Below are 18,452 nucleotides of genomic sequence, written 5' to 3'. Positions count from 1 at the left end.
ACAATGGCTGTCTCAGCCCCACCAAGGGTGAGATGGGCTCCTGCACAGCCTCTGTTGTACCACTGCAGTAGAGGTCACAGTAGTTCCAAATTGAAGCCAGTGTGACTAGACCCACGTCTAGTCTGGCTCCTTCTATCACCTCCTAGCTTAGATGGAGTACCAGGAAACAGGTCATGGTCTCTGGTGTCCCCAGAATCTGACCAGGGAGAGAAATAAGACAACATGAAATCCAAGAGCTTAATAGTCTTGGAATAAACAGGAGATGAGAGACAGGAAAGACCAAACAGATAAATTGCTTCTTCTTTCTCTTCCTAATAGTCAGTTCTGGTTCCATAGAACCTCTCCAGAGATGTCCTGTATGGCCAAACAACCAGCTGTCTTTCTTCTGAAGCTTATGGCCACTTCAGTAACACTATCTCTTCTTATTTATCTGTTTTTCTTTCCTCCCTGCCTCCCTTTTTGTTTTCTTTCACTCTTGCTGCCCTGGGACTGCACCCTCCTAGAGCATTATGACCCAAATTTTGCCTCTGGCACTGTTTTTTGGGGAATCTCAATGTAAGATACATCCCTTTCAACTCAATTCTCTCTACAGTAGCCAGAGTGAAATCATTAAAAATAAGTTAGATCATGTTACTTTTGTACTTATCATACTCCAATGGTTTTCCATCTTGTTTAGAGTAAAAACCTAAATTCTTACACAGTGTAGGGTTACTCTCTTTTATTGCTTTTGTATACTTCTGTATTTGCTCACTGTACACCAGCCAAACTGGCTTCTGAGAAATGTCGGGAGCAGACTTTTCAAAGAAAATGACAGAAACACTTCTGCCTTGGACCTTTGTAGTTTCTGCTCCATCTGCATGGAAAGTTCTTCCTCTATGTTTGCACACTGGTAATTAATCAATTTCCATCAATGCTCAAATGTTACTTTCTCTTTTTCTTCTTTAATCACCTCATTTTAAATGGAAACAGTTTTTTCTGGAATTCCTTATCCCCCTTTATGTAACTATTTTATGCATTACCTTTTTTTTTCTTAATAACACTTAGAATTATTTGAAATTGTCTATTTATGTTTGCTTGTTTACTTTTATATTACATATATATATATATATATATATATATATATATATATATATAATTTGCCTTTCTCCCTGCACAAGAATATAAACAACATGGGAGCAGGGACCAAGTCTGTCTTGTTTTACAGGCATATTCCTAGTATTTAGAAGACTAAAAAAAAAAAAAATCTGTTGAAAGAACGCATATATGATGGATGGATGATTGAAGAAAGGATAAAAAACCTAAAGTGTAACTATCATTTTGGGGAAGGAAAAAGGGAAAATTTGATAAAGCTTCAGGCCATAAATTTCTCCCCATCTATGAATCATTTCTCCCAATTTATAGCACATACTGTGCTTGTAAATATTTATAGAATAATGCCCAAACCCATGATGCTTAGGTTTATTTCCCCAAAAATCATTCTTTGTAACTATTTCAACAAATAAATCTTTCTATCAAAAACAAAATAAACAGAGGGGCAGACATTAGATAATTTCATATGGCAAAATGCATTAAGAAAATGGAAAAAAAAAAAAAAACAAGGAGAAAGATGCAGACCTGAACACATATTCTTTCTACTTACGTTCACACACAGGAACACTGTTATTCCAAAGGCTTTTCGTTCCAACCAAGATACAGTAACTAGCTGAGCTTCCCTTTAACTGGAACCTAAGGAACAAAGCAGTAGTGACTGGGTAAGCACACCATTTCTCTCTTTCATCCAGTGACAGATCTCAGCTTCTTCCCTTCTGCTGCAATACAATTTAATTCCTAAGTTAACTCCCAGGTGAAAGAAAAAGCTCAGGTGAAAGAAAAAGCTCAGCTCATTTGGTTTCTCAGCTGATAGAGGCTCAGAAACCAAAATATTTAAAAAGATTGCAATAATACCTGTCAAAGCTCAGTAATTAGGCTTTCCTGAACTTAAGAAGGTACAAAAAACATAGGCAGGCATTTACTTAGTCTGGTCCTGGACCTTCAGGAGGCTGTCTTACCCTGACTGCTCTCTAACAAGCCCCCTTTTGTCATTAGGAGAAACTTTGTCCTCTAATGCAAGGTGTGGCATTTTCCTCTCTTAGTTGACCAAGAGGAAAACAACTACTGACTTAAGCTGACAAATCAGAGAACATGAGGAGAGATATCAGAGATTGTTCTTTTCGCCAATACATTTGGAATGTTCCTGAATGAGACTTATGACATATCTGGATTATTGAAGAGTAAAGCCAAATTATCTAGGAAAAAGAAGAAAAGGTGAGGAAAGACGATTCTTTGGAGGACAATCATCCTAAAACATCTGGTTTATTGTCATACCAATGGCCTCCTGAATTGCCTCTGGGTCTTTATTGGGTGACTGGTAACTGATGCTGTTAAAGAGTCCTTGGAATATACTGAGAACAACTGCTCTATTGTCCATGCTTTTTACCTGCCAATGGTGTTGGAACATAACATCAAGATCATTTAGATTCACATGAAGAGTTAACGATGTTACTTGAAATATGAACGGCAGTCTTCATGCTCTTTCAACACAGCCTAATACTAATTAGATGATATGTAATTATTATAGATTAAAAACACCTCTGCTTACTCTTTCGTTCCTATTCCCAATTCCACTATTGAATGGTTTAAAAATTTACTGGAACAATCCTTGTGTCATTTGTCTTATAAATAACTTTCTTACAAATAACTTCTTAACCTCTTTGGAATATTTATCTCTTCATGCCTTCGAATTACTATTTATCCATTTTATCCAAACACTTAATGTCCCACCTAAATAATCAAGTTCTGTGTTATGTTTCTGCTGTTCAGTATATTTACCACTTTTCCTTTTCAAGCATCTGTTCATGGTCCATGTGGTTCTTACCATACTTCCCAATCATTGCTTGAGATATTAGTGTCTTTTAGTACTTTTTCTCCATTAGTCAGCCCCCTTTTTGGATAAACCCCACTGCCCAGGGCATCAACATATCAGCATCCAGCAAAGTGGCTCTAGTCTCTATTCCAGGTCACACTCACCCCTCATCACAAATGAAGGATACTTTTGCCCCAAGCTGGAAATTAAGTGGAAAGAGCACACGTCCATTAGGAAGTTGGTCCAGGAAGTCAGCACATGATTTCACTAGGGGAAAACAACAGGAGTAAGACTGCCATGTAAGGGACAAAGAGATTGATCTTCAAACCAGACGGAGAGTATAGGCACATGCACATGTGGGAGCTTCTGGGCTCCAGTCTCCCTGGGGCGTACAGTACAGAGAAGCAGCCCCTCTGAGATCATAGTCAGGATCACAGCTGTAGAACACTTCCTGCCCAGGAGAAAAGTTGTTCCTGTGGCTTGGGGTGTGTTTCCCATGTAGGATTTCTGGAGGTAGCTGACATACTGGGTAAAGAATAGTAAAGTAACTGTCAGTTATAAGGATATATCTTTTGCTAAATTCTAACCCTTCCAAGGAGTTAGAGACTCATAATTAAGGGGGTTCAGGTATAATAAAGTCAAATGATACTCCGATCCCCTTGTTTAACTAATGTGGGAGTTAAGGATTGGGAAGGGATGTAGCCAAAAACCTCACAGCTAGTAAGAGGTAGAGAATTAGAACCCAGTCTTTCCCAGCACAAGTTCTAAAATACGTTCATTAGTCTGCCAGGCACAGCGTCTCTTCCTCCACTGCTGGCTACCCAGTATAGTTACTAGTACCGGTGGGCTACCCCACTCACATATTTGCTCGAAAGGCAATACAATTTACAGCCTCATCTTTCAGGTAGTGAGAAGGTTGCCTGAGCCTAAACCTATGGAGCAGATTTCACCTTATCTCTCTTTTTCACACTTCTATGATCAAAGTGTAGTAATAATTCATATTCTATCTCTGTTTGTCCTCCCGGCTTCCCTCTCATTGGTTGCACAAGGCTGATATGGGTTGGTGGAAAAAAAACTGTAAGCTCCCTCTCTGTCCCTAGTATCAACAACAATATTTACCAATCTACTTCTACAGTCCTTCTTATGCCAGCTATTGTGGCATAAGAAGACAAGACCAGCCATGAAGAACAAAATCCTCTAAATAAGCCAGTCCTTGTAATGAGAGGACACATTTCTTAGAGGGTATTCAACTCAAGGTGTGGCTGCCTCCATTCACAGTCCTTTTGGTGTGTGCTCAGGGCATTAGAACTCATTTGAACTTCAAGTTAACCTGTATGTAATTAAAGATGAATGAAAAATCTGTTTGGCTTTGAGCAAGTTGCTTGCACTTTCAATTTCAGATTCCTAATGATAAAATGTAGGAGGTGGACCAAAACAGACAGACCTTAAAGTCTTTGTCACTATTCTGAGGCTATGATAGCTTTCTTCATAAGCCAGTTTCTTTCTGTGATAGATGCTAATAAAAATATGTCAAGAACCAGAGCATTCAGCTTCAGGGGCTGACACACTGCATTTTGTTCCTGGGTATGCAACTTAGTAGCACATAATTTAGACAACTTATTTAACCTCTGAAAGACCAAGCTAACTTCACTGTCATATGGTTATAAGAATAGCACTATTTCAAAGGAGCATTGTAAAGAGTAGACAAGATTATTACACAGCTGACCAGAAAGTCCACATCACTCTTCAATACAAATGAGAGATATTGGAGCTGGTACTTTGTTTTGAGAATTCCTCAATATGAGAGTCCCAAATATCTCCTTCCTCAATTAATTAAGCTTTTGCTTCTTAAAGTGAAGGCACTTACATACAAGCGCACACACATGTTTTCTTAATTTCAGGCTTCCTCTCCCCAAATGTACTCACACTGCTCACCACATATCCTTCCCCCAGAACAAGCACAAATCTCCCGATCCTCCTACAACTCATGTCATTTGTAGGCCCCTTCAAAACCTCAGTCAGACTCACCCCTAGAGCAGCTGGGCAGCTCGGGCCCCCACTTGTTTTGGGGCTGGCAGTGAACAGTGGAGCGTCCTTTCATGGAAAAGCCAGGCTGACACCTAAACCTCACAATTTCATGTAAAGAAAACAAGCTTTTGTTCTCAGACATCCTTATTCCATTTTCAACGACTGGAGGCGTGCATTTATTAGGTATGATGCACTGCGGGGGAGGGCCACTCCAAATGCCGACTTGATTGTCCTCGCTGGTGCAGTATATTGCCTGCTCACCCACAAGGTCAAACAGCTTTTGCCTTCTCTCTCCAAGATTGCAGCGATAGGTCACCACTGTTCCATACTGAAAATAGTCTCTGTCGGGGCTGGTGAAATATCCATTGGCGATGGCTGGAGGTGGCCCACAAGGGATACCTGGGAAAAGGGACAGCAAGTTAAAACCTCAATTTCTTAAAGTTACTCAACTATGAATTTTGGTAGCCAGTTTAAAAAATGATCAAAATGTCACTATTCAGAACACTTCTGTTCTTGCCTAATATTTGCTAATGTACAGACATGTTTTTACACAATTGCAGATTAGATAACCATAATAATATGGCCTCTGCTTTTCTTAATTAATGCTATTTCAATAAATGTACCCATATTTTATTATAGTCCACATACTTCTCATTTTAAGTGAGAATTTATAAGTTATTTAACTATTTTTAATTCAATTCTTTCTCTGCAGAGGGCACTTGGATTTATTCTATGGGTTACTAATATGGTATAGCATACAATATAGATTATCAAATAAATAAAAACCAAAAGCTCTGGTACAACTAATAAAATATATATATAAAGCACAACTACACAATATTACACAGGCCAAATATAACAATCACAGTTTCAGAAGTAATAAAAATAACTGAGTATGTGTCTACTCTATGCTAATAATCTTGAAAATGAGAATGTTAGAACTAGAAATATATTTTGCCAATATTGACTCAAGAAAAAGGTAGCATATAGATAAAGTGGAAAAAATATATCAAAACCACTACTAGTAGAAAGGTATGAAGCACAGATAATTGTAACAACAAATTTAATCTAATATTCAAGTAACAGATAATTCCTAGGCAATTTAAATCATTCCAGAACACATAAAATATTTCTATCATTTTTGGCATGAATATCTTAAAGTAGACATTTATTTATTTTTACTTAAGAAAATATTTAAGAAGATGCATATTTATTGTAGAAAATTTATAAAATATAAATAAAATCACCTTTCAGCCCATTATTTAGAAAGAACCACTATTAACCATTTAATGTAGAATCTTTAATACACACAAACAATGCACATAACTTTTTAAAAAAAAAATCTTTGTTGCCTAAGTAATATTTCAGAGTATGAAGATGATATTTAATTCCATTTGAAAGAGTTCTCTCTCTTGGCTAATGCATTCTGGCATATTTTAAACTTTTTTATTAGAGCACACGCCTTGCTCCTTTTAGTAGATTATTTCCAGAACGTTGTTTGGAATATGCACAATATTATATTCTTTTGACTTTTCCACTATCATAAAAAATAATAATGTAGGAAACATCTGTAAATCAATCCTTGCAAAAACCCATGGTGATTTTTTAAAGTCACAAACTGTAGAATTTCTGGATTAAAGATATGAATACAGTTAAGGTTTTTGATACATACTGTGTACTGGCCTGTTAAAAAATTCATTACCACTTATCTTACTACCAGTTATTGGCTTCTTTACATTGTCACCAAACCCAGGGTTATATCCTCTTTATGTTCTTTCTTAATTTGCAGTGCTCCTGTCTCTACGGGCCCCAAAGTGTAGAAAGTTCATATCACAAACAGCTCATAAAAAAGATGGCACGTCACTGTGCAGGCAAAGAATAAGAGAACAGGGAGGGCCCACGGCTTAAACAGATGACCTGGGATTAAGAGTTGACAGAGAGTGGGGGGAAGGGGAAGCTGGGATGAAGTGAGAGAGTAGCACTGACATATAGACACTACCAAATGTAAAATAGATGGCTAGTGGGAAGCTGCTGCATAGCACAGGGAGATCAACTTGATGACGGGTGATGACCTAGATGGGTGAGATAGGGAGGGTGGGAGGGGAGCTCAAGAGGGAGGGGATATGGGGATATATGTATAAATACAGCTGATTCAAGCAATTATACTCCAATAAAGATCTGAAAAGAAAAAAAAAAAAAGAGTTGACAGAGAGGAAGCAAGGCATTTTCACTAACCTGGTATTTGTTTACATCACTGAAGAGAAGAGTCTTTAAACTGGAAGGTATTCAACCAACAAAAGAGAAATTGGGGGGCTCTTCTAAATGAGTTCAAGACTATAGTTTGAAATAAATTATATCCCAAGATAAGGAAAAACCAGGAGAAACTAGCAGCTTGGAACTTTGTGAGCACCTTTAAGGATATGAGTGTTTGCTTCAAATATCCCAAGGATACTATTGCCAAAAGGGATGAAATTTATTCTTTGTAATTCTAGGGGACAACTTTAGAATTGAACGTGGAATAAATAGGGCTAGAGATTTCAACTCACGTTCACAAATTGGTGGCTCTGGATTCCAAAAGACAGTATTCCCTGAGAAAATACATTCAGCAGCTGAGTGACCAATGAGTCGATACCTAAAAGCAAAAATGAAAAATATCTATGCTGTACACAACCCATCAACTTCCTCAGCATGCATACATGCATGGCAAATCTGAAAGGCTACAGTTTGAAAGAAGTTCAAGGACTAGCCTAAATTCCACCTATTTTATCTGGCTTTTCTTATATCTCTTTTTCTATCCTCTCACTATTGAAAGGAATATTTTCTTTCAAATTCCTTATTGCTCACTCTGCTTCTTAATTTCTTGGTTTCATTTTGGATTGTACCCAGTACCAAAATAAAACAATACTTTCATAGACCTGCCTGATAATTTTCTTCTAAAGTCTGGTTTTTTTAATGTTATTATTGCTACTTAATTTTTTTGCATTTTTCTGATATACATATAAGTATACCTATTGTATATTAACACTGCTATGTTGTTTCAGTTTGTGCATGTTTCTTGTGAATCCAACAAGATTTGTGATGCTTTTTATCCTATTTGGAAGCTTTTAGTTTTCAATAGGGATATTAAATCATTCAAATGTACTGAACTAAATGTACGTTTGATCTTGCTGTTGTCATTACTTCATAATGTTTCTTCATAATGTTCAATGGTAAGCACATAGCAATGAATAAAACAGATCTGCCCCAAACATAAGGGGGCTTATTTCTGGCAGATGAGACAGATATGGTCCATGCTATTCCTTTTTCTTCCCTCTCATTTGCTACACGAACCAGATAGGTGAACTTCTTTTAGTTGCTCTAATAATTGGAAGCTAAATAACTGATTTACATACACAATGTATTCAAACCTAGTTTCTCGATTTTGGTGTTAAAATATATACAGTCTAAATCTCCTATGTAATAAAATTCTAGGCTATGTTTTCTTTTTTTTGCTTTCTTTCATTTTCTAGTTTTATGGATATATTTTATGACTTTAGAAATTATTATTGAATTATGATTACATTCCAAAGTTTCACCTTTTAACAATTAGTTCCATCATTCTATTTAATTTAATAACTTAGATGAAAACATTTGAACATTTTTTAAAATTTGTTTTTGTTTTGTTTGATTTTTGCTAATTTTCTGTCTCACTGGTATTTATCATTATTCTTTAAAAAATACTTAGGAATTGCCTGAGTTTATCTTTTTCCTTCTACTGGGAAGTATGCTTCCTGGAAAGTACACAGGTGTGATTTTGGGGATCTTGCTTATCCTTTAATGTACATTTGTAGCCTCTAGATGTGAATACCAGTTTAGTTCATTAGGAACTCTACCTTCTGCAATTTAGTGGTGTGAAGGATCAATGTTATATCAGTATAAATTAATTTTGCAGATATTACAGTTTATTAATTTCCTTTCTGCATTCTTGAGGTTTTTTTCATAATCCCTGAAATGTTGAAGATTCCCTAGTGATGGCTAAGTATGGGCTTATTGTTTTCCCTTCTGGAATTTTGGTTACATGTATTTGAATCCCGTACTCTTTTATACATATCTTCTCTCTTCTCTCCTTCTTTATCCTCTTCCACTTAATTCTGGGAGAGTTTGATTAATTTCTCTTCTTACTCTCTGCTTTAATTTTCTATAATATTCAGTGTGTTTATCACATATTTTTTTTTAGTTTGACAATTGTGCTTTTCATTCATATGCAAGCATTCTCAATTTCCTAACTAGTTTCACAGAAATAGCATGCAGCTGAATCTTGCTAAAAATGTAAACAGTAGATTTTTCTAAAAATTTCTCTTATTTCTTGGAGATAACTCTGTTTTGTAAGAGGACATTTCTTCTGATTTTTCAGATTGGTCTTTTTACATTAATTTCCCATAACATATCATAAGCTCAATGGTCTTCTATTTCATGCCATTGAGAGGTTCACTCTTATTCAGTAATATAAGATAAAGAGGGTACAGACAGAGAATTTATCGACTGCACTTAAAAATGCTTGGAGAAAGACAGCAGTGTCTAAATTTACTCTAATTTCACTTTATCAGATTACAGGTACTGTGATCTGTAAGGCCTTGTTTAGCAAATAGGCCACAAGATCTTTTTCAGTGTTTATCATGACAATACGGATTTAGCCCATATTCTCTAATTGGTTCAGCTGCTGCCATTGGGAGTGAAGCTGAGACTCCACTGTATGCTGAGCAAAGGTAAGCACCAAAGGTGGGACTGCTTCCCAGTAAACACTTTATGTCTGACGTTTTCACAGGGGGCTCTGTTATGGGATGAATAGTGTTCCCCAAAAGGTATATTGAAGCCCTGGCCTCCAATCCCGGTGAATGTGACCTTCTTTGGAAATAGGGTCTTTGTAGATATAATCATATTAAGATGAGGTCATTAAGGCGGGCCCTAATCCAATATGATTGGAGTCCTTATAAAAAGAGAGAACTTTGGACATAGACCCACACAGAGAGCAGAGCCCCGCGTGAAGACACAGACACAGAGCAAAGATGGCTATGGGAAGATAGTGGCAAAAACTGGAGCGATGTGCCGCACGCCAAGGGAGGCCTGAGGGTACCATAATCTGGAAGAGGCAAGGAGGGATCCTCCCTCAGAGGCTTTGGAGGGAACGTGTCCTGTGGACACATTGATTTTGGACTTCTATCCTCCAGAACCTCGAGAGAATAAATTTTTGTTGTTGTTCTGAGCTCCCCAGTTTGTCATACTTTGTTATGGCAGCTGTAGTAAACAAATAGTGCAGTTTTTACCTTTAAGATTTGCTTTCTACATAGTTGCGCCATGGCCTTCCCTTTCCTTCAGCCCTGGCTGCTCTGGGTAAGGGCTGTGTGTATGGTTTGACTATGCCCTCCCACCAGTTTCCTCCTTTCTACCTGGTGAATACCTCACCTTTCTTGTATGCACTGCCCTGGTTTCCAACAAGGATACAGATTTTCCCTCAAATCTTATCATACCTTTGTTCATTTCAGTTAGGAGTTAAACACCTATGTTCAAGGTTTTTAAGAGCAGATGGTAATAGCCTAGTCCTCCTTCCTGAGAAATGACCAGAAGGTAGTATTTCTGTCCTGGAACTCTTGAACCAAGAGATGATGCTGCCCACTCACCCTCTGTTACAAGCAAAAGTGATTCTGGATCCAAACTGGGTGTCTGTATCTATGTGCACCATGCCATTCACAGGGTCTGAAGGAGTTCCACACGATTTACCTTAGGAAAGAAACAGAATTTTGGAGCCAGGAAGCGTAATCTGAATTTTTGTTAGTATATGACAAGTTAGTCCCCACCTGACTGTAGCTTTCTGAAGTGCACATGCAATTCTGATGGTTCTACAGACTTTGCCACCTTGAGAAACCTCACCAAACTGCCTCAGGGTCAGCCACACATTACGCACCACTTTTAAAAGGACATCCTCTCTAGATCTCTCCTATCTTCACCTCAAATTTCTCATCAAAATATAAAGGTTATTTGTGGCTTTATCTCCCACCAGTATAACATTTTTTCTTACCTGGTTGTTCAAACCGTTTATGTCTCCTTACAAATTTTTTTTTCCTGATCTGGAGTAATTCATTATTTACTTCCCCATAAAGAATGGAGTTTTCCTGTAAATATTCCTTGAAACATTCACATGAGATAAGCATTTCAACCAATGATTAGGGATGACCTACAAGACCAACTCTTACCTCCATCTATTTGAACACATTTGACAAAGTTTTCTTGTCTTCTAAAATTTGGAAAAATTATATAAGATCCTATAGATACTTTGACAAAATGGGAACACTCCTATGCAGGGTTTACTCACGTTTGCAGACGTCTTTGGCACTGGACCACGTGAGGTCTTGCTGACACTTGATAGAGAATGACCTCCTGTAGTACTCAGGGAGGCATTCATACTTTAAAGATGTCCCAATGGGAAACTCAGATTCTTTGGTTTGGATTTTCAACTTGGCAAAGTGAAAGTGATCTGGGGCGTTACAGTGACCTAGAGACCAAAAAATCAAAAACATTCGAGTTAACAAAAAGATACCCAATATGATTCTTCTTTCTCTCTTTCTTGTTAGATGTGATGTCAGAACAAAAGAAACTTTTAGTTTTAGAAAGATAATTTCCTTGAAATCTTCGAAGGGAAAGTTTCGTCAACATGTGCCCTTTAGAAAATATACCATCTGGAAGGCTATTTTGCTAACTGGGCTTTTCATTTATATTATTTACTGTAAAAGACAGCTCCAGTTCAATTTTTCACATTTTTAGGGAGACAGGAGTGTTTCTGTCCAGTTCCACCTGGTCTGGTTTGTTTGGACTTCAGTGTATCAAAACCCCAGTAGAGGGCTTACAAGCATGAATGGAGAACTCAAGATGCTTTTTGAAACTAGGAAGCAGCCACCAGCTTTCTAGGGCTGATACCTAAGCTGGCCATTTCAACAAAATGAGAAAATAAATAACATCTCTGCAAAATAAAAACAGCAACAACAAAAACAAAAACAAAACAAAAGCAGCAACAACAAAAACAAAAAGAAAACAAAAACAGCAACAACAAAAACAAAAACTACAATTCTTATTATAAGAAAACACTGTTTGAACTATGTTGAATCAAGTTCTAGCTTTAGCTCCAAGCCCCTACACCTCTAGCTCTAGGCTCGAGGAGTAAAAACTCATTTTAGATTCAAGTAGTATGAAGTCAAAAAGGTGCATATGCTTGGAAAAATAGAAATCATTTTCACTTGGTTTTGACAATAACTTCTCCTTTAGTTTCTATTCCATTTGTCTTCCATCTCCCTTTTAATTATTTTTTCAAATAGTAAAGCTATGCTAGAGCTAATTCTGCACCTAGACAATTCTCTGTGTGAACATTTGCAAACAAATTTCTCATCTCTGTAACATAATTAAATAATTGTTCTCAATATGAAAATTTGGCTTATTTTCAATGTGTCTTCACAGGAAATATATCCATCTATATTGCCTGTTTCTTTTTTATTTTAGAGCTTGAATGTTAGCTATACTACTTTCTAGTTCAAGGAGCCCCCCCTTTTGACTAAAATTAACTACCTAAGGCCAAATCACACATGAAGATGGTCTGACAGGTCTCCAGTCTAAAAAATCTAGATGATAAAACTAGTACTGCCATCTCAGGATAGGGTACTGGTGAAAAAAATCATAGAACTTAGGGGAAAATTGCCTCTCACTGTTGATTCAGTGAATCTGAACTAGGTCTCTGTATTTGTAGGCAAGGCTCACAGGGGCACCCCAAGTTGAAGCCATGGTGTTACAGGAGAAGAGTGAGGGCAAAAATGACTTCTGAGTGTCTGTTCTTGATCCCTTTCCTTTTAGAACTTCTGTTTTATTTCAGAGTTCCTCAGCAGCCAGCATGTTATGCTGGGACTGGGGTCACTTCTACAATTCACTTTCTCCTTCTGTCTTCACTTCTTGAGTGTGGGTGTCTTAGTGGTGTTAGTTACCTTAGGGAACCTTCTCCAGACCTTAGAAATACACACTCTATTTTGCATTTTTTTCTTGAGTTCACATTGCTTTGCTTCTTCTTTCCACCAAAGAGAGAAAACTTCAACAGTTGAAATTAGTATGGGGCTAAGGAGCAAGTAAGCCCTATCTTTTTTTTTTTTTTAATGTACAACTTTATTTGTCATGTCCAAAGATAAGAATATTCGGGCAGCTTGTAAAGATTGGAGTTGAGCTTGTTTGAGCATAATTCATGTACAATATTTGGCATAAATCTCCATTTTATCTTTAAAATGTAAGCAATATGTATTTTAAATATCCAGATAATTGTGGTTTCCTCCATTCAGAAATTTATTTTTACTTATAATAAAATGTTATAAATATTTGAAATTAAAGGTTATTTTCACATTGTAGACATTATTATAAATATCTATTCTATTTATATTGTTACTGTTTGCAATTTGTTGCACTCCTTTTTTCCCGCTATTTTCTTTTTTTTTGCAATAAAAGGATTTTGTTTATTGTTGTCATTAAGTCCATTCACTTTTCTTTTTTTTTTTAATTGTTTGAATTGTTCATGGAATCAACCTAAATGCCCATCAGCAAATGAATGGATAAAGAAGATGTGGCATATATATACAATGGAATATTACTCAGCTATAAAAAGGAATGAGATGGAGCTATATGTAATGAGGTGGAGAGACCTACAGTCTGTCATACAGAGTGAAGTAAGTCTGAAAGAGAATGACAAATATTGTATGCTAACTCACATATACGGAATCTAGAAATGGTACTGATGAACTCAGTGACAAGACAAGAACAAGGACGCAGATGCAGAGAATGGACTGGAGAACTAGAGGTTTGGGGGGCGGGGGGTGAAGGGGAAGCTGAGACGAAGTGAGAGAGTAGCATAGACATATATATACTACCAACTGTAAAATAGATAGTCAGTGGGAAGTTGCTGTATAACAAAGGGAGTTCAACTCGATGATGGATGATGCCTTAGAGGACTGGGACAGGGAGGGTGGGGGGGAGCTGAGGGAGGGAGGGAATATTGGGGATATGTATATAAATACAGATGATTGAACTTGGTGTACCTCAAAAACTGGTACAAGAGTGTAATGCAATTATATTCCAATAAAAAATATTAAAAAAAATAAAATAAAAGCCTTATCTTAACTTAGAATTTAGCTCATATTGGCTAAAAGAATCTTTGTGTTTTGTCTGCATTGTAACCCAGTTTTCAGAGAGAATGCACATTGGTCTCTTGCCAAATAGGTAATTAAAAGCGATTTTGTCAGGCTTTGTTCTCTGCTGGTCTATGCTTCTCTCCAAAAACCTGTGAAGATGGTACAATTTATACTAATTAAGGTTCATAGGTATTTGCTTTCAGTTCCTATGCTTTGAAAACATTTTCCTTCTAATTCTAATCAGAGCTAGAAGCACCACCCACTTCTTCCATCTCTTTTCACCAGCCCTCTGGAAGCAAATCTTATATGTTGGTGTATCTTAAAACTATTTATTATTGATTTCGCATTTAATTATGCCAAGTGCACAAATAAACACCACATTGTAATTACGGAAATTTGGAGAGTCTGGTTTAGATTTTCTGATGCCATTTGGAATGTGGGGTAGTGCGCACTAACCTGGAAGTCCACAGCGAGGGGCAGGGCTGCTCCAAATTCCGTTCCCCTGACTGTCACTGGTGCAGCGGATGGTGCTCTCCCCAGTGAGGCTGAAGGTCACCCCTGTCTCTGGGTGCTGGTCACACATGTAAGTTACTTCTTTTCCAAAAGGAAAGACTTCCAGAGGTTTTCCTGTGTGTCTCCCATTTAGGATATCAGGAGGATTTGGACACAAAATTTCTGGAAAGAAGGCAAAAGCTCTAAGTTTCATTGAAGAGTTTCCATCAGAGGTAATCTACAGTCCTAGGGTGCTATGGTCAGTACTACCTAAAAATACCAAATGGACTAAGTGAAGTGAGATTTCAATCTCATTTTTTTAATTGAAAAAGTACAAAAGAATGTGCCTATCCTGACTCTTCCAGACTTTTAAGTTTACTGGATAATAGAAACTTTATACCTTTAATTACATACCAAAACTTTTAAAGAAGAGAAAGAATCTATTGGAGGGTAACATTCATTTACTCAACATGCGTTAATTGAGCACTTATTTTGTGTCAGCCACTCATCAGGGCCAGGTGGATAAAATGGTGAAGAGCACAGATAATGTCTTTGTCCACCAAGGAACTTACATTCTCAGGAAGTCTTTCTACAATGTATTCCATATGCACTAACCATATGAAACCTTTCCTTAATAACTTATTGATAGTGACCATCAGTCGATTATGACCATAGTACCGTCGCCATGAATTGAAACATACATGGTTCATTGTAAAAACTCTAAATGATTCAGACTGTTTTGTTGTTGTTGTTGTTGTTTAATACACAGGATTGCTCATTATTATTTTTATTTCTTTACTTTCCATCAGGCTTCAAATTATTACTTCTTTCTAGTATCTGCTTGCCTGTTTAAACAGTCTAGTCCTTACTTCCATTTGCTGTTTCTTATTAGGCTTGGGATTTGGAAGAAGCTACTTAAATTAGAAAGAGTCATGAAAAATAAGAGAAATAGTACAATCAATAACTGAGCTCTAACCCATGCCAATAGGGCAGCCGTTTGTCATGTTACGTCAATGAAAGTTGGGTTTCTTGGATGGCAGGATTTATTTATGTTATGTTTTTATAAAGTTTTACTATAAAAAGCATCATAGGATAATTGAGCAGATTTCTTGCAACACAAATATTTTAGTAAAATTCGGATTATTTTAGAAATATATGTATATATTCCAATCTTTAGGATCAAGTGATTAAGCAAAGTCCTGTATCCTATCGGGGAAAATGCAAATGGATAGACTAGGAGAAATCAGTAGTGGCATTGTGTACAGAAGACTCATTTTTTAAACAGCTTACTATTTCTGAATCTTTTAGCATGATTTATTTAGATACAAGTTTTGAGAGTTTAAGAAGTCTTAAACTGCTCACCTTGTGTAATGTTACCTTCCACTTTTCCCTCATTTCTGCATTGCTCTGAACTATCATCTCCATAAGATTTGTTTATTTTCTTTCTTATACATCTTTCCACTTGAGTATAAATAACATGGGACAGGGAATTTGCTCATCTTGTGCACTGTTATAACACCAGTGCCTGGAAGAACATCAAGCACACAGTATATGCTCAATAAATAACCGAATGAATGAATGAAAGAATGTTTTGTATTTGTGTATTAGCAAATAGGAAAATTGTAGAGTGACTGCACCTTGATGGCATAAAAAAGAAAAAGAAAGAAGGAAGGAAGGAAAAAAGAAAGAAATTTGTCAAAGCTTCACATTAGCTAATCTCTCCTGATTTAGAGACAAACTGCAGCAAGATTTATCACATAAAACAGGATTCTAAATGAGAGAGATGGATCAGAAGGTTCCTAAAACACATGATGCATAGGAAAGTACATCACAACAAATTGATTCACAATAAAATACTATTAAAATAAGCAAATATTTATCAATAATTCAGATTAGAAAACAGAAGAACCACAGCTGGGGAGGCCATGGGTCAAATTACCAAACAGATTAAAGGCAGAGATTGGCCTGAAGTGTTATCCCTTCTACTCACGTTCACACACAGGAACGCTGCCGTTCCAAAGGATTTCCTTTCCAACCAAGACACAGTAACTAGCAGAACTGCCTTTTAATTGGAACCTAAGGAAGCAAATGGTAGTGAATATGTGAGCTTCTTCAGCCAAAATGCCATTCTGTTTGCAAAATCTCAGCATTTTGAGGATCTGAAACCAGCAGGTGGCAGAGGCCCAGAGGCCACATCAATTTGGAAAAGTCACAGCTTCCAGTGAGGGAGAACTGCAAAGCACAGTCACTTGGCCCCAGCCTAAGTTGAAGAAGGCAGTTGTAGCATAGCTGCCATCTCCATGATCCTGGACGGACCCAGGCTCAGAGAAATCAGTCTCTCACTGAGCATTCCATGGTAAAGCTGATAAATCTACCCATAGTCATTACTGGAATAAAACATCCTCCAAGTGGTGACTCTGGGACAGCTAGTAAAACAGCTCCCAGTTTGGACTGGACAAGTGGAGAATAACTGGAAAGAGAAAAAAGATTGTTCTTTTGTGTCTATGTCTGTGATGGTCATGCAGGAGGCTCACAACAGCATGTTGGGCTACAGAAGAGTAAGCGTGAATATACTGGAAGCAGAAACGAAAGGAGATTGGAAATGACTCTTGTACAAAATCCTCCAAAATTCTCAATGTATGTTGGACCCTAATGGTTCCTAGATTTTATTGGGTGCTGGTATTTGGTGTCTGCCAAGGATTCTTCGGAACATTTGGAGATCAGGTACTTTGTTGCCCATACTTGTTACTTCCCATGCAGGGATGTGCATGCTGTGAAGCCTCTGAGAGTCACATAAGCAAGTGAATGACCTTACTTAAAACATTAACATCAGTCACCATAAGACCATTTCAGAGCACTTGGCCTATTACTAACCAGCTGATATATGATTGGATTAAAAATGCTTATTTTTGTACTTTCTCTCCTATTACAAAATTCACTTTTGACAGTTAAATTCTTTCTGAAATCATTCTTAAATGATCTTAGTTATTTTTAATAAGATTTCTGTCACACATCAAACTTTTTCTGGAACTCTCCAAATTACTCTTTTTCTTTTATGCTTGGAAAATATGATTTTTTCATTTAATGTGTCATCTATATATACTCATAAGCAGTAGCTGTATCTGTGTTTGAGCATGCTATTTAATACATGTTTCATTTTTCCTTCATATCTTATGTTATTACTTCCACCTGTTCCTTACTTTTACTTCCCATATACACTCCCCAAATTTAACATCCCTGAATATTTCCTTTTTAAAACATCACACTAAACCTTCCCTTTTTGAATTAACCTCAACTTCAGTGTTCAGCAGGCCAGGCAAGCTCACACTCACCCCTCATCACAAATGAAGGATACTTTTGCTCCAAGCTGAAAATTAAGTGGAAAGAGCACACGTCCATTAGGTAATTGGTCCAGGAAGTCAGCACATGATTTCACTGGAAAAAACACACAGGAGTGAGATGTTCCTGTGAGGGACAAAGAGATCGATCTGCAAACCAGATGAGTGTATAGACACCTGAACATCTGGGGGCTGATGGGCTCCAGTCTCCCTGGGGCGTACAGCGCAGAGAAGCAGCCCCTCTGAGATCATAGCCAGGCTCACAGCTGTAGAACACTTCCTGCCCAGGAGAAAAGTTGTTCTTGTGGCTTGGGGTGTAGTTACCATGCAGGACTTCTGGAGGTGGCTGACATGCTGGGGAAAGAGAACCAAAATATTGTTAATTGTGCGAAAATAACTTTTCCTCAGTGGTAAACTGGCCAAGAGAATCATAATCATAAATCTGTATGTTTTCAAAACTCTCGTAGACTAACAAACTCTCATTTTATTGATGGCAAAATT

At 37.2% G+C, this 18,452-nt stretch overlaps 1 protein-coding gene across 1 annotated transcript in view; it reads right to left on the bottom strand.

The window, feature by feature from the left end:
• Window positions 1-18,452, bottom strand: part of CR1 (complement C3b/C4b receptor 1 (Knops blood group)) — a 131,561-nt gene that overhangs the window by 78,063 nt on the left and 35,046 nt on the right. The window contains exons 6-16 of the mRNA XM_057727207.1: window positions 18,129-18,305; window positions 17,946-18,048; window positions 16,604-16,689; window positions 14,578-14,796; window positions 11,280-11,459; window positions 10,588-10,687; window positions 7,477-7,562; window positions 4,931-5,329; window positions 3,251-3,427; window positions 3,067-3,169; window positions 1,640-1,725 (exon numbers count right to left, since the gene is read on the bottom strand). Coding sequence (XP_057583190.1) covers window positions 1,640-1,725; window positions 3,067-3,169; window positions 3,251-3,427; window positions 4,931-5,329; window positions 7,477-7,562; window positions 10,588-10,687; window positions 11,280-11,459; window positions 14,578-14,796; window positions 16,604-16,689; window positions 17,946-18,048; window positions 18,129-18,305 — 1,716 coding nt within the window. The remainder of the gene's footprint in view (window positions 1-1,639; window positions 1,726-3,066; window positions 3,170-3,250; window positions 3,428-4,930; window positions 5,330-7,476; window positions 7,563-10,587; window positions 10,688-11,279; window positions 11,460-14,577; window positions 14,797-16,603; window positions 16,690-17,945; window positions 18,049-18,128; window positions 18,306-18,452) is intronic.

This window comes from Hippopotamus amphibius, chromosome 3, assembly GCF_030028045.1.
Source record: "Hippopotamus amphibius kiboko isolate mHipAmp2 chromosome 3, mHipAmp2.hap2, whole genome shotgun sequence".
NCBI lineage: Eukaryota > Metazoa > Chordata > Mammalia > Artiodactyla > Hippopotamidae > Hippopotamus > Hippopotamus amphibius.
This window is presented reverse-complemented; position numbering and strand designations above follow the sequence as displayed.